Genomic DNA, 25,983 nt, shown 5'->3' on the forward strand with positions numbered 1-25,983 from the left:
AGTCTTAGGTTTTTATTTGCAAAATGGAGAAAATAAGATCTACTGTGAAGACTTAAGATTAAAATAAATTTGATAAAACATCAAATGTAATGTCTACGTCAAGGGCCATTAGTAAGTACGAGTACTGATCCAATGGCCAGCCAGTATCTTTTCTGAGTAGTCAATGTCATGATAGCACCTGCCTGATCTTTTTTTTTTATTTTTAAATTTTTTTTAGGGCCACACTCTTGGCATATGGAAGTTCCCAGGCTAGGGGTCGAAGCAGCTGCCAGCCTACATCAGAGCCACAGCAACACCAGATCCGAGCCACACCTGCGACCTACACTCCAGCTCACAGTAACATCGGCTCCTTAACCCACTGAGTGGGGCCAGGGATTGAACCCAGGTTCTCATGGATACTAGTCGGGTTCATTACCCTTGAGTCACAACGGCAACTCCAGTCTGATCATTTTTAATATTGCCCAGGCTTGGAAGATAACAGATGGTAATAAATTTACTCCTTTTATATTTTTATGCATAACTTTTTAAAAATCCCAAATTTTCACTATGCAAATTATATTGTTTGACAACCAAATTAACTTCATGGGTAACAGCAGCAAAGGACTAAATAATTTTACAACAGTGGAACTAATGGCAACACCTACGCTTTTCACAAATCTTACTTTGGAACAGCCAAAATTGATTGATTTAGAAATGCTGGATTTATTGAATGCTTTTTGTTCAGGCATATTACTTTACATCTCTAGATTCATTGATCTATGTATCAGAGTCTCCAAGATTTTTGAAACCCTGTATGAATAATTAACAATGAACCAATTATTTTGATAAAAAGAAATTTTGTGCTAATCTTGGAGATTGACTTTTCAAAGATGAGCGGGTTATTTCATAACAATAAAATAAATTACGTCTCTGTATTAAGAAACCTTTTCAAGTAAACTAAAATGTTTTTTTTACAAGGTATTGAATTGAAGAGTTATAAAAGAGACTATGCTTGTTAGAAGACATAGGAGGGGTAAATAAATGGAAAAAAAGAACACATTCTTCCTGTATTCCTGTAGATTGAACCGGTCACTACTATTAATCAACAATTTCTTCAAACTTCTGGAAAAATATAAACTTACTGAGGTGACAAAACTTCCTGTATATTAGAAATATACTCCAGTAAAGTACCGACATCCCTTAATCTGTTACAAAACCATGAATAAATCAGAATTGAGTAAGTATGCGGCCTTGTATATCAGCAATGTAAGACATTAAGCAGGAGAAATAAGAACACTTTCATCAAGGAATTCATAAAATAGACTCAAGATATGTATAATTAGTGAAAAAAAGGCCCATGCAGGAAACTGAAGATATCAATAAAGTTACCAAATGCAGTTCTAATGTGTTTTATGAGCAACATAATGCTCTCTCCTGATGATCGTGCTTCTTCTGTGGACCCTCTCAAACGGTGGCTGATTTCTCTTCCACACCTCTTGTAACTTAGGCCTTGAACACAGACTTGATGGTCTTCATTTCTACTTCCAGAACATTCTCCCTCTCTACATTATAAAAGTACTCAGCTTTACCTCTTATGTCTCCTAACTATACTACCAAATTCTCTTTCTAATTGCAATTATCTAATCTCCTTCGGGTTATGACTCCTTATTTTCTGAACATGTTAGTTTTTGGCTCATTGTCACACTTTCCAACAATATTTTATCATAACTGGTAGTGATTTCAATATCTACAAAAATGAATCTTCTGACTCCAACAATCCTTTGTTCTATGGGGAACCTCCAATCACTTGAACCTGCCACTTAAACAACTTCACTGAAATATAATTCACATACCATACAATTCACCCACTTAAAAGTACATAATTTTTTAAAAATAAATTCACAGGGTCATACAACCACCACGACCACCATGATCTAGTTTTAGAACATCTTCATCTCTCCCAAAAGAAATCCCACTCTGTAGTCATTCCCTCCAGCCCTAAGCAACCACTGATCTACTTTATGTCTCCTCTGATATTTCCCATTCTATTTCATATGAATGGAATCATACCATATGTGGTCTCTGTGATTGTCTTCTTTCATTTAGCATAATATGTAAAGACCAACCAGGTTATGGTTTGTATTGGTACATCACTCGTTTTCTTTTTTCTTTTTTTTTTTTTTTTTTTTTGTCTTTTTGTCTTTTGTTGTTGTTGTTGCTATTTCTTGGGCCGCTCCCGCGGCATATGGAGGTTCCCAGGCTAGGGGTTGAATCGGAGCTGTAGCCACCGGCCTACGCCAGAGCCACAGCAACGCGGGATCCAAGCCGCGTCTGCAACCTACACCACAGCTCATGGCAACGCCGGATCGTTAACCTACTGAGCAAGGGCAGGGATCGAACCCGCAACCTCATGGTTCCTAGTCGGATTCGTTAACCACTGCGCCACGACAGGAACTCCCATCACTCGTTTTCATGGTCAAATAACATTCTATTGTTTGGGTATATCACATTTTGTTTGTTTATTTATTTATTATTTATTTAGTCTTTTGTCTGTTTAGGGCCGTACCTGCGGCATATGGAGGTTCCCAGGTTAGGGATCTAATTGGAGCTGTTGCTGCTGGCCTACGCCAGAGCCACAGCAACGCCAGATCCGAGCCACATCTGTGACCTACACCACAACTAATGGCAATGCCAGATCCTTAACCCACTGAGCAAGGCCAGGGATCAAACCCACAACCTCATGGTTCCTCGTTGGATTTGTTTCCGCTGCGCCACAATGGGAACTCCAACATTTTGTTTATCCATTTAGAAACTGATGGGCATTTAGGCTGTTTCCACCTTTTGACTTTATCAATTATGCTTTTATGAACATTCGTGTATGCATTTTTAATGTGGATATACGCTTTTATTTCTTCAGGTATACCCAAAATTGGAAATGTTGGGTCATCTGATACCTGAATTTTTAACATTTTGAGGAACTGCCAAGCTATTTTCTAAAGCAACTGGACCACTTTACATTCCCACCAGCAATATATGAAGGCCCAACTTTTCCAAATCCTTGCCAACACTTGTTATCTTTTTTATTCTTTCCTAGTGGGTACGAAGTGGGATGTTGTCATTCTGACATGCCTTTCCCTAATAACTAACAATGCTAAGCATCTTCCATGTGCTTTCTGGTCATCTGCATATCTTCTTTGGAGAAATGTCTATTCAGATCCTTTGCTCATTTAAAAATTGGGTTATTTATCTTTTATTACAGAGTTTTATTATTAAGAGTTCTTCATATATTCTAGATACGAATCCCTTGTCAGAGTTATGATTAGCAAGTATGTCCTCCCATTCTGTGGGTTATGTTTCATTTTCTTGACAATGTCACATTTGAAGCCCCCACATTTTTAATTCTCGGGGGTACAAATTGCTAATTTTTCTTTTGTCATTTCACCTTTTAGTGTCATGTCTAAGAAACCACTGCCCAACCCGAAGTCATGATTTACTCCTACATTTTTTTCTAGGAGTTTAATGGTTTTAACACACACATTTAAGCCTATGAGTCATTCTGACCTAATTTTTGTGTATGGTGTATAGGGGTCCAACTTCATTCTTTTGCATGTAGACATCCAGTTGTGCTAGCACCATTTGCTGACAACTTTCCTACTGAATTATCTTCCTAACCCTGTCAAAAATCAACTGATTACAAATTGGAGGGTTTATACCTGAATTCTCAATTATATTTCATTGGTATAATATCTACCTTTATGCCAACATCACACTGTCTTGATTATTGTTGCTTTGAAATAAATTTTGAAATCAGGAAGTGTGAGTTTTGCAGTTTTGGTTTTTTTCAAGATTATTGTGGATATTCTCGGTCTCCTGGATTTCCATTTTTTTCTTTTTCTTTTTAGGACTGCACCCTTGGCACATGAAAGCTCCCAGGTTAGGGGTTGAATCAGAGCTACAGCTACCAGCCTACACCACAGCCACAGCAATGCAGGATCCAAGCCACGTCTGCAACCTATACCATAGCTCACAGCAATGCTGGATCCTTAACCCACTAAGCCCTCAGTCAGGGATCGAACCAGCACCCTCATGGTTACTACTCAGATTTGTTTCCAGGGCACCACAACGGGAACTCCTCCATATTAATTTAAATATCAGGCTTACAAATTCTTGTAAAGAAGCCTGCTGGGATTTTGACAGAAATTAGGTTGAATCTGTAGGCCAACTGGGGAAATATTGCTTTCTTAACAATATTTAACTCTTTTGAGTTGTAACCACCGATGTCTTCCAACTGATTTAGATCTTTAATTTCTTTTAAAAATGTTTTAGAGTGTCAGTTTATAAGACATATGCTTCTTTTGAAAGTTTTTACCTACGTATTTTATTTTTTCTAATGCTATTGTAAGTGGACTTGTTATCTTCATTTTTTTTTTAATGCTCTCTTATTATTTTTTTTTTTCTTTTTAAGGCTGCACCTGCAGCATATGGAAGTTCCTGGGATGGGGTCGAATCGGAGCAGCAGCTGCTGTCCTACGCACAACCACAGCAATGCTGGATCCATGTCCCATCTGTGACCTACACTGTGGCTTGCAGCAATGCCAGATCTTTAACCCACTGAGCAAGGCCAGGGATTGAACCTGCATTTTCATGGATACTAGCCAGCTTATTAAACCACTGAGCCACAACAAGAACTCCATTATCTTCATTTTTTGTCTTTTTTTTTTTTTTTTTTTGGTCTTTTTTGCTATTTCTTTGGGCCGCTCCCGCGGCATATGGAGGTTCCCAGGCTAGGGGTTGAATTGGAGCTGCAGCCCCTGGCCTACGCCAGAGCCACAGCAACACAGGATCCGAGCCGCGTCTGCAACCTACACCACAGCTCACGGCAACGCCAGATCGTTAACCCACTGAGCAAGGGCAGGGACCGAACCCGCGACCTCATGGTTCCTAGTCGGATCCGTTAACCACTGCACCACAACGGGAACTCCCATTATCTTCATTTTTGATTTTCACTGCTATATATAAACCCACTGTTGATTTCTGACTACTGCTCTTGTATCCCACTACTTTGCTATCTTTTATTAGCTCTAATAGTCTTGGGGAATCTGCCTTTTTTTCACTCTCTTACACCCTTCTCTACCCTGCTTATTTACCTTTAGTTCTACTGTCAAACATTATAATTGCTATCTTGCATGTAATTTCAGTATCTTTTTTGCTCTAACATACTTATGTTACAAAGTCGTAACTGTTTAAATCAAATTCCATACCTTGCCTTTACCTATCCTCACATAGTATAATATAACTAGAAAAAGATACAACCATGCTGCCTAGTCTTACTTTAAATTTACCTTCTCAGTCAGGCCTTACAGTGATACCCTTCAGTTTCCAATACCTAAAGTATGGTAGTGTGTCTTCAAGATATTCATCATCGAATCCTTCCATCCATGTATGCAACTTCTATCAAGAAGTAGAGTCTATTTGTCCAATCCTTCATAAGTCTGGCTTGGATTGTGACTGCTTTCACCAAAAGAATATGGTAGGAGTGACACTTATTCCAGTCCTGGGCTTAATCTTTAAGAGAACTGGCAGCTTCCTCCAGTCTCTCAGGGCATGTTTGCTTAGGGGAAGTCATTCACTATGTATGAAGACCACATTCCCTGAGACCATCATAGAAGGCTAGCCATGTACAGAGGGTAGTTAGAGAAATGCCCGTCTGCAGTCCACTCATCAAGCATACCAGCAAAGACAGCAGACTTACAAGTGAAAAATCATTCAGGTGATGCCAGCCCCAGCTGTCACCAGATTATAATGCCTGAAAGACCCAAAAGAGAACCATCCAGTTGAAACTTAATCTCAAAGAATACGGAGAAATAATAAAATTGTTATTTGATATGTCACTAAGTTTGGGGCAAAAGATAACCAGAATACAATCTGTCAACATTTCCTATCTCCCTTTCCTGCTTTATTACCTTTTAAAATTTTAGCATGTATCACTTGCTAACATATTTTACTACTTATCTTGCTTTGTTACCTGTCTATCCCAAGAGAATGTAGACTGCCTGATAGCTATTTTTTTTTTTCTGTTCAGTTGTCTATTGCATATCCAGAGCTCAAAACAGTGCTTGGTATATGTCAGTTATCAAATAGACATGGATTACTGAATTAAGAAGTCATTACATAGAAAATATAGCATGAAAGAGGCAAGAAAAAGTTAACATTTTATTATCACTTTAGTAAAAATTAAAATTGAGTTGTTATTAAAAATAAACATTAGTGGTAGATACATTTCTACTGCTTAAATAAAAGCAACCTCTCAATCCACATTCAATACAAGATACAATCCAGGCTATATTTTTTGCAAACTCATCCACTTGGTAAAATTTATTTATAACCCCAAAATCAATACTAGCGATCATTTATGGACAGATGCAGAGCAGCAAATAGTCTGAGTTGCCCAATGTGCACATTTCAAGCTTATGTAAAACAAAGCAACAATGTTTTCCTGTTTTATCTCTCATACTATAAACACGTAAGTACTCCTTTTTATCTTTTTGCTACTACATTGTTAATGCACTTTTGTGCTCTTTGTTGCTAATTTTACTGTTTAAAATGGTCACTAAAAGTGTTGCCTTGTCTTCCTAAGTGGGAAAAAAAAAAAAAAGGCTTACAGAGAAAATAACACCTGTTAAATAAGCTTCGTCCAGACAGGAGTCGTAGTGCTACTGGCTATGAGTTCAGTGTTAATCAATTAACAATACATATTAAAGAAGGTATCTTTAAGTAGAAACACATAGAACAAGGTTATATGTTGTTCGGTCAATAGAAATGGGACCAGAAACCCACAGGAGCCTAACCTTGTATTTTTCCCTAGGAGTAATGATTTAACATTTGGTAATTCAGTGTTTACAGAAACTTTATAGAACATAAATACCAGAAAAGGAGAATCAACTCTGATTCTCAGAATCTGACAAAGGTCATTCTCAACAGGCTATGCTCCAACTATGTGTGAAGCGTTCACATTTTGTATAATGGACATGAATCTAAAATATTGTGACCAGGAGTTACTTTGAGCTACAGCAGGTTAAGGATCAGGCATTGTCACTGCAGTGGCTCAGGTCACTGCTGTGGTGCAGGTCCCAATCCTGACCCAGGAACTTCCAAGAGCCATGGGTGTGGCCTTCCAAAAATATTGTGACCATAATCTTTGGTTTATGTAGTATAATAATTTACCTGCCCTGTGGGAGTCATTATTTTTAAAACATCTTACCATAAATTATTTCTCAAAATGAAAATTATTTAAATCTAAATATTAACTTTCTTTATATTTTATCTATTCAGACTTTTAATTAGATAACTGATTTTGCTTCAAGTAAGCTCCACTAGTACTAAAAATAATGGCAAACATTTATGCAATACTTAATATGCACTAAGTACTATTTTAAATATTGTATCTATTATCTATAGCCATATTCATTTATTGTCACAAATCACTATTAAAGAGTATATGATTCAAACACAGGCAATGGACTTCTAAGAGTCCATTCTCATACCATTATGAGATATGTACCACTTCATCTCAAGACTGATTAAAGGAAGACTTCAAACAACACTGCTGTCAATCAGATAGACCCTGATGATTCAACAACATCTTAAGTGTTTGTTTAATACGTTTTATTTCCTAATCCTGATTGTTCTCTGTTTCCCAGATTTTGACTACAGATGAGACTGCACCTGCCTTTGGGATCATTTCTAGGGTATTCGCACGTCTTTTGATTTCCAAACCACTTATTAGAAAACCAAGTAACACAATGAAACAAAAGTTTGTTGAATAACTGAATCTAAAATAAGTAAACTTACTTTTGGAGCTTACTACCAATGCAAGTGCTGAAATATCTGCCTACTAGCTCTTGATAAAACAAGCCTACTTAAAAACACACTGATTACATTTGCTATTTTTATATTTCTTTGTTGGAAGATCAGTATTAAAAATGAGGGCAGTACAGGGAGTTCTCGTGGTTCAGCGGTAATGAACCCAGCTAGTATCCACGAGGATGTAAGTTCGATCCCTGGCCTTGCTCAGTGGGTTAAGGATCTGGCACTGCCATGAGCTGTGCTGTAGATATGGCTCAGATTTGGCATAGGCCAGCAGCTGTAGTTCTGATTCAACTCCCTAGCCTGGGAACTTCCATATGCTACGGGTACAGCCTTAAAGAAAAGCAAAGAAAGGAAAGAAGGAAGGGAGGAAGGGAGGGAGGGAGGAAGGGAGGGAGGAAGGAAGGAGTGCAATTTAGCTACCAAGAGTACAGCCTGGGTTAAATTCTGCCTCTACTATTTATTATACTAGTTACTCAATCTTTTTGGGGGGGGGCTTTAATTTCCTCATTTATTAACATGAAGGTGATAATAATAATTGGCTCATAGGTCTGACAGCACTGAATGGTATTCTACATGTACTCATAATAATTCTAGCTATAAATTCTGAGTAAATGTTGGCTATTATTACTACTACTACTATTATTAAATAGAGCCATTTTAGTTCCTTCTATCAGCTACAAAGCAATAAAATATATCAACATGTAACACTTACATGTTCATTCTTTTATTTTAAAAGCTATTCAAGAAAATTAAGTCACACAACATTTAATAATTTTTAAGTTCTTTCCTCCCTATCAAAAAGGCTTGTTGCAATTAAAGCTACTTACAGTTAGCTAGTATCTACTTTCTCAATGTTGTTTATAAAACAGACCAAAAAAACACTGAACTGGAAAAAAATTCAAAAGAATTTTTAGAAAACTCATTTGCTAATTATCTACTATGTACCATGTTCTACTCACTGGGATATAACAAAATATGTATGAGGCAGAGTGAAAAGGGAGAGCAAGACCCCATGCCCAAGGGTCTGAACCTAGTGAGAGAGATCAAAGAGGAAAAACAATTTTTTCCAATGTGGTGTGATAACTATTATTGTCTAATAATAAGTACTAAACATAAGAATGAAATTCTCATTTTTTTTTTTAATGGCCACACCCATGGCATAAGGACATTCCCGGGCCAAGAACTGAATCTGAACCACAGCTGCAACCTACACTGTAGCTGCAGCAATGCTGTTCCTTCATCCCAGTGAATTGGGCTGGGGATCGAACCTGCACCTCCACAGTGACCCAAGCCATTGGAGTCAGAATCTTAACCAACTGCACCACAGTGGGAACTCTTCAAATCATGTTTTTTTTATTCTTTAATTCATTTCTTCTGCAACCCTGAAATGAAGGCTCTGATATCAAAGAATGCTATGCAAAGATAGCACATGATCAACTCTGAGCATTCTTTCTAAAATTATGAATAGAAGTTATTTATTTAGAGAAAAGTACAATGTATATTTGGTCTTTCCTTGTTTTAGAAAGAAGTGATTTCTTGTACAAGACAAGCAGGCATTTTTAACCCAAAACTTAACAACTGGTTGAATAAATTAAGATTAGTGTTAGACATAAACAATGAAATATAAAGGCATTTTTATTAAGCTATCAAATACAATTTTCATATTTAACTAAATGAGAAGTGGTATTTCTCATACACATTAAACCTTCCCTTAAAACTACAATTTTAGAGAGACATAGAGTTTAAAATAATGTTAAAAAGTTACATTACAGAATGCTATACACAAGTTTTAAAAAAACCATGTAAATCCAAATATTTAAACTGCATTTAGAAATTTAAAATATCCTACACATTTCATATCTATGAATTTAAAAAAAAATCTCATCTTAAACTAAATTTTCATTATAGTTTTCCATTTTTCTATTTATTCTGAAATGTTCAGGGCACTTGTTTTAGCAGCTGTTCAAGAACAGAACATTTTTTCCTCTAACAAAATAATTATTGCTGTAATAATCTGTAATTATGGTTTATAACTGCAATAATCCCAAAGAAATCAGTCATTACCATAGATCACAAGTAATCGTTAACTACTGTTAATGACCTATTTCTTAGGGATTATTGTTTTCGTAAACCATGACCATATCACCACAAATATGGAAAAGCAAGACAATATAATACAAATGAGATCATAATACAATAATAAACTTATTTTGTAACATTAAAAGCCATTAAGCATCTAAATTAAAGCACACATAACGAGAGCATATAATTTTCTTTGTTCAACACTAACTGAAGTCTTTAGTCTGCACAAAAGAAATTGAACACTACTACATACAGCGGTACAAACTAGAACCGCAAATATAAAACGATTTTTTTTTTAGTAGACCACAAATATTTTTAAATGGCACACAGATTCCTTCCCACTGACCTTCTGACTAGAAGAAAGGAAAAAGCAAATATTTAATAAACATTTTCTATGTATCAGGCATTATGCTAGAAACTTTGAAATGATATGTATTAAAACCACAACTATAAAAACTCCTCGAATTTATAGCAATCAATAATTAGGTATGACATTTTATTCAAGACCTATTTAATTTCAATAAACTATTACATTTCAGTTAATTCCATGCATATATCTAAGAACAGCTATACTTTCATTCACTACCCTTTTGTAGAAAAACAAGTCTTTGATTTTACAACTGAATCTTTTTACCCTGTAATATAATATTTGCTACATATGAAAGAATATATGTAACAGATATGAAGTACAGTCTTCCCTCAGTATCCACAGGGGACTGTTTCCAGGACTCTTGTAAATAGCAAAAGTTGCAGATGTACAAGTCCCTAATATAAAAAGGTATAGTATTTGCATATAATCTATTAATACGTCCATATGCTTTCCATCATCTCTAGATTACTTATAAATCTAACACAATATAAATGGTAGGTAAAGAACTGTAAATACAATGTAAATGCTAAGTAAATAATTTCTGGCACCTGGGAAATTCGAGTTTGGCATTTTTGGAACCTTCCGGAATTTTTGTGTGTGTTGAGGGGGGGATAGTTTCTGTCTAAGGTTGGTTGATCTTGCAGATGCAGAAACCTTGGATACAGGGGACTGACCATATAATAAAACAAACACATGTGAACCCCCTATTCAATTTAACAACCAAGGCTTTACCAACACTGTCACATCGAAATCCATACTCCTGTAGCTTGTTCCCTTACTTCACACCCTAGAAGAACCATATGTATTTCATGCTTACCAATTTCTTGACTTTTTTTTTTTTTTTGGTTTTATCACTTACACATATTTCCCTAAACAATATATTTTTGGTTTTACTTGTTTGTGGGCTTTATGAAGTGTTTCATACTAGATATCATTTTCTGAGAATTGCTTTTTTTCCTAAGTATCTCTGAAATTCATCTTTAAATATATCTGTAGTTGATTCATTTTAAGCATTATATAATATTCCATTGTATAACTATATTATGATCTGTTTATTTACTTTCATGTTGAGGGCATTTGAGCTTTTTTCCTTTATTTGTCTTTAAGAACAGTCTGTCTATGAACATTCTCATGCACGTCCTCTTGATGAGATGAGATTTTCTAAAGGACATACCTAAGGGTAGATGTGCCCAGTTAGCAGGTATTCAAATGTTCCACTTTTCAAGATAATACCAAATTGATTTCCATTCTATTTCCAGCTGACAAAAATCCTACTAGAAGTACATAAGAATGACCTTTGATCTACATTCTCCTGTAGGATTTATTTTTGCCAATCTATTGGAAGTAAAATGTATCCCATGTGCCTTAATTTCCATTTCTCTTATGAGTAGTAACATGCTTATTTGCAACTATTGATTATTTCCCTAAAGAAGTGCTTGATTTATTGATTTCTAGGAAATCTAGTTAACATCCATCCTACATTCACAAACTTTATTTTCTTATAGTGAGAACTTTTAAAATCTACTTTCTCAACAACCTTCAAATATGCAATACAGTACTATTAGCTATAGTTCCCAAGCTGTGTTTTACATCATGATTTATTCCATAACTACAAGTCGATACCTCTTGGCCATCTTTTTCTATTTTACCCACTCCTCAACCCTCACCTCTAGCAACCACCGATCTGTTCTCCATATTTATGAGTATAGTTTATTTTTCAGATTCCACATATAAATGAGATCATATAGTATTTGTCTTTGTCTTATTACACTTAACATGTCACAAGTGGCAAGATGTCATTCTTTGTTTATGATCAAATAATAATCCTTATATACTATACATACTATATAATAATTATATATACATATGTTTATGTGTATGTGTGCATGTGTGCATACTACATTTTCTTTATCCATTCCTCCTTCAGTGGATACTTAGGTTGCTTCAATGTCTTGACTATTGTAAATAAGTCCATAGTGAACATGGCGGTACAGATATCCTTTCAACTTACTGTTTCCACATTCTTCAAATAAATATCCAGAAGTAGAATTGTTGCATTATATGTGTAGTTCTGTTTTTAATCTTTTGAGGATCCTCCACATTGTTTTCCATACTGGCTACACCAATTTACATTCCCACCAATTGTACACAGGGTTCCCTTTTCTCCACATCCTTGCCAACACTCATCATATCTTATCTTAAATAACAGCCATTCTAACAGATATGAGGTGGTATCTTACTGTGGTTTCAATTTTCATTTCCCTGATGACCAGTGATGTTCAACATTTGTTCATGTACCTGATAGCCATTTCTGTATCTTCTTTGGAAACATTCAGAATCTCTGCTCATTTTTCAATTGGTTTTTTGCTATAGAGTTACATGAGTTCTTTACATATTTTGGAATGTTAGCCCCTTATCAGATATATAATTTACAGATATTTTCTCCCATTCAGCAGTCTGCCTTTTCTGATTGTTTCCTTTGCTGTGCAGAAATTTTTTAATTTGATGTAGTCCCATTTGTTTATTTTTGGCATTTCTGCCCCTGCTTTTGGTGGTAAATTCAAAAATCATAGCCAAGACCAATGTCAAGGAGCTTACTACCTAAGTTTTCTTCTGTTTCATGGTTTCAGGTCTTATGTTCAAGCCTTTAATCCACTATGATTTATTTTTGTGTGTATGATGATAAAATAAGGGTCCAGTCTCATTCTTTAGCATGCAATTGTACAGTTTTCCCAGCACCATTTATTGAGACTATCTTTTTCCTGTTACATATTCTTAGTACTACATCATAAATTAACTGACCATATGAACATGGCTTTATTTCTGGGCTCTCTATATTATTCCATTGATCTATGTATCTGTTTTTATGTCACTGCCATATTATTTTAATTACTGTAGCTTTGTAACACAGTGCAGAGTCAAGAAGTGTGATGCCTCTAGCTTGTTCTTCTTGGTCAATTTTTTTAAAAACATGCCATGTGTTATATAGAAAACAAATATTTGGTTACTCATTATTGGTTACAGAATTTTATATACCTCAATTCAAAATCTGTTAATCATATTGTTCAAATTCTCTCTAAATTTGCTGATTTCCATACCTTATTTATCAACAATAATTGGGAGAAATGTACCACAAATCCCCATTATAATGGAACATATGTTAATTTCTCCCACTGGAAAAACAATTTTTGCTTGATATGTTTTGAGACTATTTCATTAGGTATTAGATATCTGAAATATCTGTACATTCTTAGTGCACAACTATGATCTCCAGTTCTAATAATGCTTTTTATCTACTGTCTCGTTTGATATTAATATAACTACCCCAAATTCCTTTAGGTATTTACACAGCATATTTTTTAAAATCCTTTACTTTCAACTTTCTGGTTTTGTGTATACCTCTTATAATGAACTTTGGTTCAGTGAAATATTTTTTAATATATTCAACTTTGGGAGTTTCTGTTGTTGAGCAGCAGAAACGAATCTGACTAGTATCCATGAAGATGAGGGTTCAATCCCTGTCCTTGCTCAGTGGGTTAGGGATCCGGCGTTGTCATGATCTATAGTATAGATCTCAGACGTGGCCTGGATCCTGCATTGCTGTGGCTGTGGCAGAGGCCGGCAGCTGTAGCTCAGATTAGACTCCTGGCCTGGGAACTTCCATAAGCTGCGGGTGCAGTCCTAAAAAGCAAAAAACAAATTCAACTTTGCAATTTGGCTTAACTCTAAATTTAACCCATTTGTGTTTATTAGATTAATACATATCTGGAATACTCCTACTATTTAATTTTTATTGTTGTCTTTCTCTTTTTCTTTTCTTTGCTTTTTAAAAAATTGAATTTGCTTGTTTACCTATTTCATTATTTTCCCTCTACTGCATTATGGAAGTTAATCACATGATATCTTATACTTTTTGTTATTACTCTTGAAATTTTACTATCTTCTCTTCCTAAATAAAATAGGGAATAAGACAATTTTAATTCTTATCACTCCCCTCTCTCATCTACTATTGTTTATGGTGGTTTCTTTTTTAATTACAAGTTAAACAGTCTTTTTAAAAAAATATAAGGTTATGTTCGTTAAGATTTATATACGTGTTTACCAATTTCCTTGTACTCCTTTCTTTCCTTCTGGAATCATATCCCTCCTTCCTGAAAATAATATTTGGAATATTTAATGAAAACTTTTAATGAAGAATCTCTGTAAAGATCTACTGGTAGTAAGCATTCTGTTTTCATTTGTCTAAAAATGGTTTTGGTATTCCTGTTCATGAAAGATATTTTGCTGACATATAATTATAGGATAGCCATTATTTTGACTCAATTTTTGAGAATAATATTGCACAATCTTCTGACTTAACATTTTCACCATTGAGAAATGAGTTTGTCAGTCAATGCTACACTCTTCTTGCTGCTTTTGAGATTTTCCACCTTTGGGCCTCCACAGTTTGACTAAAATTCTGTTTTGTGTTTTTGACTAGTATATATTGAGTTTGTTGTATTAACAGATTCATGTCCTTCATTAATTCTGAAAAATTCTCAGACAGAATGTCTTCCATGATTGCCTCTGTTCCATTCTTCTTTCTATACTTTCTGGGATCCAATTTGACGTATGTGCCCCTTTCATTCTATCTTTTAACTTCCCTTTCAGTAGTTACACTTTGCTTGTTTCTCCACATTCTTGAAAATTTCTTCAAATCTAAATGCCGATTTGCTAATTCAGCTGGGTCTAATTTACTATTTAAAACACTCATTAAATTTTAGATCACAAAAATACTTTCTTCAACAATAAAAGTTTTGCCTGAGTCTCCTTCAATCTGCCTGGTAATTTTTCATTTTCTTGTTTGCTCATTTGTGATCTATTTTTTTCTTTAAACATTTCATAAGTAATTATTTATCTTCATACAATTTCAATATCTTAAGTACTTGGGGAGAGCTAAGTCAAAGAGATAATTCATTGTTTTTGTTAGTACTAAGTCATGGTACTCTGTTTTGTTGTTTGTTTGCTGGTTATTTTTTAAATCATGAATAGTTATTTGATTGCTCTTAATCTGCAGGATTCATAAAGCCCTAAATCACGGCTGCTTTACTTTAAAAAAGATGTTAATTTACTTTTTGTGCTGAAAGCCAAGAGGATCTACCAGTTTCAGACCACTATATTACCTCCTAAGGATCCAGTTTAACATAAAAATCCCAATTTCAGTACACTGAACTTGCTACTAGCCTAAGTCTTTGATGACAATTTAATCATTGATAATTTACCTTTAAAGGCAACCCTGCCCTTTGCCCTTGTTTGCTGCCAACCAGCCACATTCTGGCTAAAGTTCATTTTTTAAGAAGTATATAGAAGAGAGAGGGACAGAGAAATGGAGAATAGCAGGGTGGAGGAGAAGGAACCTCTGAAATTACACAAATTTATTTCAAGCCGAGAGGTGCATTAAAAGTTTATCCAGGGTCTGACTGTTTTGCAGCTCAAAGGCCTTTCAGAGCATCTAGTTGACCACAAAGAAGTGAAAGTTACTACTAATGCTTTACTTTTAAAGAAGCTAACATTAATTGTCTGTGATGTAAAAATAAAAACAAAAATGTGATTTTTACTGGTAGCTAGTTAAGCAAGAATTAACTTAATCCGAATTAATGTAAAAAATTGTATTGGGGAAATAACTATTAAAAAAATAATAATAAAAACCAAGTAATTGCTGGGAAAAAAAAAAAAAAAACCCTGAAAAGATATTACATAAGGCTACCATTATGTCATCAGGGAAAAAAAAAAAAAAAAAAAAAAAAAAAAAAACAACACTGTAAGACAGGCTTATAGGGCAACCACCTAGCGACAAAAAGATACTTAACCAAAGGGACAAGCGGTGACTGAAATCCAGCCTGTACTCTACTTACCAATCTATGCACCCTAGTGAAGTGCTACAACACTTGCCTAGAAGAAAGGGTGCCTTTTTCTATTTTACACAAAGGTACCAAAATATTACTAAGTTGATAAGAAAGTAAAAAAAATCTGGAAAGGTCAAAATAGATGCCTAGGCTGAAACTGACAGACATATGCATGGAAAAACTAGAGAATTTCTTCTCCTTTGAAGGACAAAGGGCAAAGCCTAGGGCATGCCCGATATGAGGATCCAAAAGGAAATTCTTATGCCCTTAACTAAAAAATGACCTGGGGTGGTGGGAGGTGGGGGGAGAACTCTTCCCTAGACAAAGAAAGATAACACAGAAAACTGTTTAACTTGACTTCCATTTGAGTCAGAGGGAAGGAGGAAAAAACTCTGAAGTCAGACTTCACATGGCTTGCGACCTAACTACAGACTACCAGTGTGATACGGAAAAACTTTATTCTGAGGGAGCAGTTTAAATGGTATTGAATTGATAGTCCTCCTCTACCCCCTTTAGCAGATGGACGAAACACTTCAATTAAAAGACAGAGATGGTCAGAAGTGATTTTTTTTTTTTTTTAAAGAAAGAACTACATGCTGTCTATAGTAGATACACTTTAAAAATAGAGACACAGACAGACTGGAAGTAAATGGATAGTGAAGATCATCCTACGTAAACAAAAAGTAGAAAAAGACACTGGCTTTAGTAATGTCAAAGGCGGCAGACTTCAAGATAAAAGGGTCAATTAATAAGGAAAGCAAAAAAATTACACACGTCTAAATGAAGCAAAAATTGAAAATTAAAAGTAGCACAGACAATTCCACAATTCTATTTGGAGATTTTAATACTTCTTTCTCCATAAATAGTAGAAATGGACCCAAAACCCCACAAAAAAAAAAAAAATCAAAAAGACAATACCTGCACAATACTATTAACCATCTTGACTTAATTTCTACTTACATAATATGATACCCAACTATGGTAAAATATACATTGTTTTCAAGTATACATGGTAGACCATATGCTGAGTCATAAAATAAGACGCAATAAACTTAAAAAGTCTGAAATCATACAAAATGATATTTGCCCAAGGTAGAATTAAATTAGAAATCAGAAACAGTAAGACAACTAGGAAAACCTTAAATATTTGGAAATAAAAACATACTTCTAAACAATCCCTGAACAAAAAAAGAACAGACTAGAAAATACTTTTTAACTAAGTAATAATGAAAATAAAAGATCAAAAATTCATGATATGCTGCTAAAGCAATGTTCAAAGTGAAATTTATGGCTTTAAATATTCTAATTAGAAAAATACAAAAAAATATAAAAATCAAAAGATGTGGCACCTTTATTCAAAATTAGAAGGGAAAAAAAGACCAAATAAAATCGAAAGTATAAGGTGGAAAAAATAAAGCCCCCCCAAAAACTTATGAAATACAAAGTGAACAAACAAAAAAATGAAAATCAGTGAAATTAAAAGCTGATTTCTTAAAAAGATTAACAAAATGAATACCTAGTTGAGTCTATCGGGGAAGAGAGAAGAAGGGCAAAAGTTCTCAATATCAAAAATGAAGGGAGGAGGGGTTTGAAATGGTGAAGGGGTCAACAGGAACAAACTTCTAGTTACAAATGTCATGGGTATACAATGCCTAGCATGGTGACTATAGTCAATAATGCTATATTGCATATTTGAGAGTTGCTAAGAGAGTGGATCTCAAATGTTCTCATTACAACAAAAAAAACCTGTAGCTATGTGTAGCTATGTATAGTGACAGATATTAACTAGACTTTTTATGGTAATCATTTCCCAATATATACAACTACTGAATCATTATGTTGTACAGCTGAAACTAATATGCTGTATGTCATGTACACCTCAATTTTAAATAGGAAGAATGAAAGAAAGGACATCATTTCAGATCCTATAGACATTAAAAGAATTAATAGAATTTAGAAAGAACTTTATTCCAGTAAATTTAAAAATAGGACAAATTCCTTGAAAGACACAAATAACTAAATGTGATTTCAGGCAAAAAAGAAAATCTGAATAGTCCTATATCAACAAAATTTCATTCATAATGGTAAACCGTCCAGGCCCACTGGCTTCACTGATGAATTCTACCAAACTCCTAACAGAGAAATAATATGATTACTATACAAATTCTTTCAGAAGATAACAAAGGAGGAAGAAACACTTCCTGACTCATTTTATGAAGCCAAGATCACCCTGTTACCAAAACCAGTCATCACAGAAAAAACAAACTATGGACAAACATCCTTCATGAACATCAATGTAGAATAAAATTTTTGCAAAGTGAATCTAATACTATACAAAGGAACAATATCATAAGCACATAGGATTTATCCTAGGAATGCAAAGCTGATTGAATACAGAAGAATAAATCAATGTAGTTCACTAAATTAGTAAAACAAAAAAAGAAAACAAAGGTCATTTGAGTAGGTACATAAAAAAGCATTCAAAGAAGTCAACACCTGACTCATTATAAACAGCTGAAGAAACAGAAGAGAACCTCATCAAATGCATTATGAACACCTTTAAAACACCAATAGGTAACATCGTACTCAATGGTAAAATGTTCAATGCGTTTGATGTACAAACAGTAATAAGGCCAGAATATCCATTCTTACCACTTTTGTTCAACATTGTACTAAAGGTCTGACAAGTGGCATAAGGAAAGAAGAAGAAATAAAAGGCATGAAGACAAGACACAAAATTGTCTTTATTTGCAGATGACAAGATCATATAAAACAATCCTAAAGAATCTATAAAAAAAAGCTACTAGAGCTAATAAGTAAATTTAACAGTCATAGGACATAAAAGACAAAAATCAATTTCTAATCTTGTACAAAATAACAGAGTAATCAAAATTTACAATAGCATCAAAAATATATAAGAATAAATTCAGTGAAAGATTTTCAAATCCTGTGCACTAAAAACAATAAAATATTGCAAAGAAAATTTAAAAACACCTATATTAAGTGGAGCAATAGACTATGTCCTTGAACTTTATATAAAGATAGTCCAAAGTGATAAATGGATTCAGGCAACCTCATTCAAAATCCTAATGAATTATTTTTTTAAAAAAAACTAACAAGTTGATGTTAAAATTAATACAGAAAGCAAAAAATCCAGAACACAAAAATAATGTGAGAAAGAAGAAGAAGACTGGAAGAGTTAAATTACCTGATTTCAAGACTTATAAAGTTATGGTAACCAAGACAGTATAATCATTGGCATAAGGACAGTCACATAGATCAATGGTACAGAAGAGAGTCCAGTAACAGACCCTACCCTTTTATGGTCAATGATATTTGACAAAGGTACACAATACTTCAATGGGAAAAGAGTCTATTCAGCAAATGATGCTAGAACAACTTGATATGGGTTGGGGAAGGAGGTCGTATCCTTACCTCACACCATCACAAATTAACCCAAAGTGGATCACAGACCTAAACATAGTAGCTAAAACTATTAAACTTCTAGAAGAAAAACACAGAACATCTTTGTGACCTCAGTTACACAAACCATAAAGAAAAAATTGAAAAGGTTTATCATCAAAATCTAAAACTTTTGCTCTTTAAAAGACAGTTGAAAAGACAGATAAGAAGAAAATATTTGCAAACATTCACCTCAAAAAGGGACTGTATACAGGATATATAAAACACTCTTACAATTTCAATAATAAGAATATGTACAAAAGAACAAACAATTCAAGTTAAAATGGGCAAAAAATGTGAACAGACATTTCACAAAAGAAGATATTAGAAAGGCCAAAAAAGCACAACAACATTAATTATCAAGGAAATTCAAAGTGACACACTACTACTGGAAACTGAATGGAATGGCTAAAGTTAAGACAAAATCAAACGATGATGAAGACATGGAACACATGAAACTCTCATACATTGTTCATGGGAATGAAAAACACTTGGTAAAACAGTATAGCAGCATCTTATAATATTAAACACCCATTTCTCAAAAGACCCAGCAATCTACCTCAAGTATTTACCCAAGAAAAATGAAAATTAAAGAACATACAAAGACTTGTCTGCAAATGTTAACAGCACCATTATTCACAACAGCCCAAAACTTTAAGTGTAACTCGAATGCCCATCAAGAGGTTAAACAACTAAGCAAACTGATGAAAAAGCCATACTATGGAATACTACACAGCAATAAATAGGGACAAGATATTTATATATAATATATTTGAATTTCAAAAGTATTATCCTAAGAAAAGTCAAACCCAAAAGACTTATTTTATAATTCCATTTATATAGAAATCTAAAAGAGATGAACCATAGTGACAGACACCAGTGGTTACATGAGCCAAGAGTTAGGGAAAAGGATCAAAAGGCATGAGAAAATTATTTACAGAGTGAATGAAGTGTTCCCTGTCTTGAATATAGTAGTAGTTACATCGCTACGTATCTGCTAAATTCATCAAGCTGCACACTCAAAAAAGAAAAAGAAAAAGAAAAAAAGGAAAAAGATACTTTCAACTCCTAACACTGACAAGGGGCTCTTGCAAATCAGTGAGAAGGAGGGGAAAAAAAAAAAAAAAAAAAAAGAAACAACCCAATAAAAAATGGTAAACTTAAGCTTAACATCATTAATATGAGAATGTTAAATTATATTGAGAAGTCTTTTTTCACCCACAGGATGGCCAAAATCTCAAAAAGCTTGGTAATATTGTTCTGTGAAGGCAATAATATGGAACACTCGTAGATTGCTGGTGGAAAAGTAAATTGGTAGAGTCTTTACAGAGAGAAATTTGGCAATATTTATAAAAATTACAAATACATTAACCTTTCCATCCAAAAGTAATTGCACTTCCAGAAATATATCTTATAGGTATATCTGCATACATGTAAAATGATAAGCACAAGGTTAATCTGTATAGCATTAATTTAAGAGCAGAAGATGACAAACAACTCAAATGACTTTCAATAATGGAGAAAAGAGTTAAACTATGATACATTCAAAAAATATTACACATCTATAAATATTAAACATTCTTTACAGACTCACTAGCAAAAAGCTATGGACATACATTATTAAATTAGAAAAAGCAAGAAGCAGAACATGACTGTGATATGCCACATTCTATGCAAATAAGGGGATAAGAACCTTATATGCATAATTTTATATACACACAGAAGCTTTAGAAAGATATAAAGCTAGTTAAGAATTGTTACTAGAGCTATAGGAGGACAGATTATAGGACTGGAAAGGAACACATTTTCATTTCTTTTTTTTCTGGACAATGTAAATGTAAGACCTCTTCAAAAGATGAGGTGAGTTAATTAAAATAAAATCTGACATGAAACAACTAAAAGAATAGACACATTTAAATTACATGTAAAGACAGGCCGCAAATGGGGACAATATTTACAATTCAAATAACTAAAGGATTAGTGTTAAAATATATATAAAGGGTTCAATCAGTAAGAGAAAGACCATTATAAGCCAAGTGCTGAGGGGGAAACAAACAAAAGTCATGAACATACTGATCTTGACACAACCAACAGTCAATAAACGTAAACCACTAAACTTCATTAATAATCATGGGAATGAAAAGTAAATTATAGACAAGGTATACTACTTCAACTACTTTGACAAAAAGTCTAACATTATGACCTGCTGGTAAGAATCTGCATCATGGTGGGTGAGATGTAAAGTAGTAAAATCACTTTGTAAAATACAGTTTGGCATTATTTACTGAAGCACTAGGTAATGAATATATAAAACAATCTTTACAGCAGCATTCATAGCAGTAGCCAAAAAAAACAGGGAAAACACAAATACCCACTGACAAGAAAAGGCATAAATCAATTTCAGTATATTCAAACAACAGAGTGCAGCAGTGCAAACGAGGGAGTGAAAGCTAAAGCATTAACACAAACTCTCACAAATGTAATACTGACAAAAAATAATGAAGCAAGTTGTAAAATAAATAGTTTGACTCCATTTATATAAAGATCAAAAATGCATTATTTCAAAATATATACAGATGTAGTAAGACTATAAGAAAAAGCATCAATTGACAAACAAACAGCAAGAATTTTCTGCCAAGAGGAAGGAGGGAGTGGCAAAGATCATAATGGCAGTGATCTGTTCTTTAAGTTAGGTGGTGGGTTGGTTACTGCTAGTTACCATATCTCAAAAAAAAAAATATATATATATATATATATCCTTTTATATGTACATTATATTTAATAATTTTCAAAACTCTACTAAAGATGATTTCTTTAGTAGATTTAGCAGATTATCATGAAGACAAAATGCTATGAACCAAAATGTTAGCTCTCTCCCACTGAATTTATAATGTGATGTTAAAAAAAGAGAACATTTAAAGTAAATTACTCCATTATCTAGCCCCTCAGCACTACTGTGTGACTCAAAAAGCAAAACAAAAAACAGATAAATAATGAATAAAAGGCATCTTAAGAAGACATTCTATAAATACATAGGATAATTTTTCTGAATTTTTTTTTAAAGTTTAGATGGAAAATCACTGAAACTAAGTTTGACTATCATCTCTTGTCACTCACTTTCCAAACAAATAAACAAATACGAAAGAAAAAAATCCTGGAACTATAATTAAAATACCTCCTATTAGAAATATATATAATTAAAAGAAATGTATATAGTTATTTCCATTCTTATAAGTCATTCGCTTAAAAATCTGTAAAGTATGTTTAATTCGCTATGTTCCTAAAGAATTTAAAGAACTATACATAAATAAATAAATCTTCCTTTAGTAAAGAATGAAAAATAATGAGGAAACTGAGAAATTTAAGTATACTAAAGCCACGGTGAAGGCTAATAAACAAATGCAAAACCATGATGAGGTCTTAAGAAATTTTTTTACTGGCTAAAATTGGGCCCTGAATTTACAAAGGGCTCAGCTATAGCAACGAAGGAAACATGCTTATTTAAAGATAGTTATAAGTTAATAAACTCTACTCAAAGATCATTATCAGGTTCCTTTTTTAAATACTGATTCCAGGGTGAAATACTCTCCACAAAACTTTTTTTTTTTTTTCCTTTTTTAATGGCTGCGCCTGCAGCATATGTAAGTCCCCAGACTAGGGGTCAAATCAGAGCTGCAGCTGCCGGCCTACACCACAGCCACAGCAAGGCAGGATCCAAGCCGTGCCTGTGACCTACAGCACAGCTCACAGCAAGACTGGATCCTTAACCCACAGAGCAAGGCCAGGGATCAAACCTGCATCCTCATGGATATTACTCAGGTTAGTAACCTGCTGAGCCACACAGTCACTCCCTCTAAAAATCTTATAAGGAACTAAACTCACCAAGCCACCAAAATACCCAGAAGGTTAATAAAATTAATGACTTCTTAGAAGACCAGAAATGGGGACATACATAAAACTAAATTACGCTAATATTATTAAATAATTTAATAAAGCTACTTAAAATTCAACATAATACCATGTAACAATCATATAAAATTTACTGACCTTCCTGAATTGCCATGTCCATAGATAGCCCAGAGGCTGAATGCAGAAGCTTTTGGTAATTCTGAGCATTTTGATCAAACAACTGTATAAGAAGAGCACATGTCTTTTCATATTCACATCTGCTAACAGTGCACAACTGCTCCAACTGCTGAAACACAGTGGCAGTATCATCCAGTGGATCATCTAAATTATCTCTGTAAATATATAACAATAGGATTGCAGACATTAGAATAAGATATACTTTTATTTATCATAAACAAGCTTTATGTTAAATAAAAACTTTATCACGGATAAAGAAATAAAGACATAGACTGGAAAGTAAGAAATAAAATGTCTGTATTTGAAAGTGACATGGAAAAATTACAAAGAAATCACAAAAAAGTAACCTAACAGGTAAGCAAGCTTACTAAGACGCTAGCATACACGTCAATATACAGAATTCATTACTATATACGAACATGAACAACTGGAAATTAAAATTTTAAAAACGCTATGTTCTAAAGGCACCAGTAAGGATTTCCCGTTATGGCTCAGCAGTTAATGAACCTGACTAACGAACCTGATCGAATCCATGAGGACATGGGTTTGATCCCTGGCCTCGCTCAGTGGGTTAAGGATCTGGTGTTGCCTTGACCTGTGGTGTGGGCTGGAGGCTACAGTTCCAATTGGAACCCTAGCCTGGGAACCCCCATATGCCTCAGGTGCGGCCCTAAAATAAAATAAAATAAAATAAAATAAAATAAAATAAAATAAAATAAAGACACCAGTAAATACAAAGTATTAATTAAATCTATTTAAATATATGTAAGATCTAAAGACTGAATACTACAAAACACTGATGAAAGAAATCACAGAAGGGGGTGGGGGGATGTGCTTCGGCTGTTGGATGGAAATCCTGCGAAATTAGATTGTTATGATCATTTTACAACTATAGATGTGATAAATTCATTTGAGTAATAAAAAAAGTGAAAAAAAAAGAAATCACAGAAAACCTAGATAAATTAAAAGATAAACATGTTCACTGGCTGAAAGACTTGAAATCGCTGACATGTCAATTCTTCCCCTGAATTAATATACAAATTCAATGTAATCCTAGTCTGAATTTCAGCAGGACTTTTTTGTAGACAGTGACAAGATGATTTATACAGAAAAACAAAGGAAGTAAAAGAGCCAAAACAATTGTGAAAAGAGAAAACCAAGTTGGAATGCTCAAACTATCCTATTTAAAAGCTTACTATAAAGCTACAGTTCTCAAGGCAGGGTATTGGCGGAAGGAGAAACACATAGATTAATGAATGAGACTAGAGCCCAGAAATAGAACCTTACTTCTGTGGTCAATTAATTTTTGAAAACAGTGTAAAGGCAATTCACAGAGAAAGGATAGCCTTTTCCACAAATGGTGTTGGGATAACTGGTCATCTACATGCAAAAAGAAAGAGAGTAAGAAAGAGAAATTAGGGAAACCATCCCATTTCCCACTGCATCAAAAAGAATAAAATATCTAGGAATAAACCTACCTAAAAAGACAAAAGAACCATATTCTGAAAACTGTAATATGCTGATGAGAAAAATCAAAGAAGACACAAATAGATGGAAAAATATACCATGCTCTTGGATTGGAAGAATCAATATAGCCAAAATGACAACACTACCCTAAGGCAATCTACAGATTCAATGCAATCCCTATCAAATTACCAATGACATTCTTTACAGAACTAGAACAAAATATTTTAAAAATTTGTATGAAAACACAAAAGACCTCGAATAGACAAAGCAATATTGAAAAAAAAAAACCAAACTGGAGGAATCAGGCTCCCTGACTTTAGACTCTACTACAAAGCTAAAGTCATCAAAAACAGTATGATACTAGCACAAAAACAGAAAAATAGATCGATGGAACAGGACAGAAAGCCCAGAAATAAACCCAAGCACATCTATGATAAAGGAGGCAAAAACATAAAGAAAGATAGTCTCTTCAATAAACGGTGCTAGGAAAACTGGACAACCACATGTAAGAGAATGAAATTCAAACATTTTCTAACACCATATACAAAAATGAACTCAAAATGGATTAAAGACCTAAACGTAAGGCCAGATACTATAAAACTCCCAGAGAAAAACATAGGCAGAAAGCTCTTTGACATAAACCACAGCAACATCTTGTTTGACCCACCTCCTAGAATAAAGACAATAAAGACACCATGGGACCTAAACCTAAACCAATGGGACCTAATTAAATTCAAAAGCTTCTGCAAAGCAAAAGAAATCATTAAAAAATTAAAAACACAA

General features: G+C 34.0%; 1 protein-coding gene across 3 annotated transcripts in view; it reads right to left on the reverse strand.

Moving 5' to 3' along the window:
• The window catches only part of RANBP17 (RAN binding protein 17), a 323,866-nt gene that overhangs the window by 251,260 nt on the left and 46,623 nt on the right, over positions 1-25,983 (reverse strand). For all 3 annotated transcript variants that reach the window (XM_021076681.1, XM_021076682.1, XM_021076680.1), the window contains one exon: positions 23,695-23,888. In XM_021076681.1, coding sequence (XP_020932340.1) covers positions 23,695-23,888 — 194 coding nt within the window. The remainder of the gene's footprint in view (positions 1-23,694; positions 23,889-25,983) is intronic.

The sequence above is a fragment of the Sus scrofa genome, chromosome 16, assembly GCF_000003025.6.
Source record: "Sus scrofa isolate TJ Tabasco breed Duroc chromosome 16, Sscrofa11.1, whole genome shotgun sequence".
Classification (NCBI taxonomy): Eukaryota; Metazoa; Chordata; class Mammalia; order Artiodactyla; family Suidae; genus Sus; species Sus scrofa.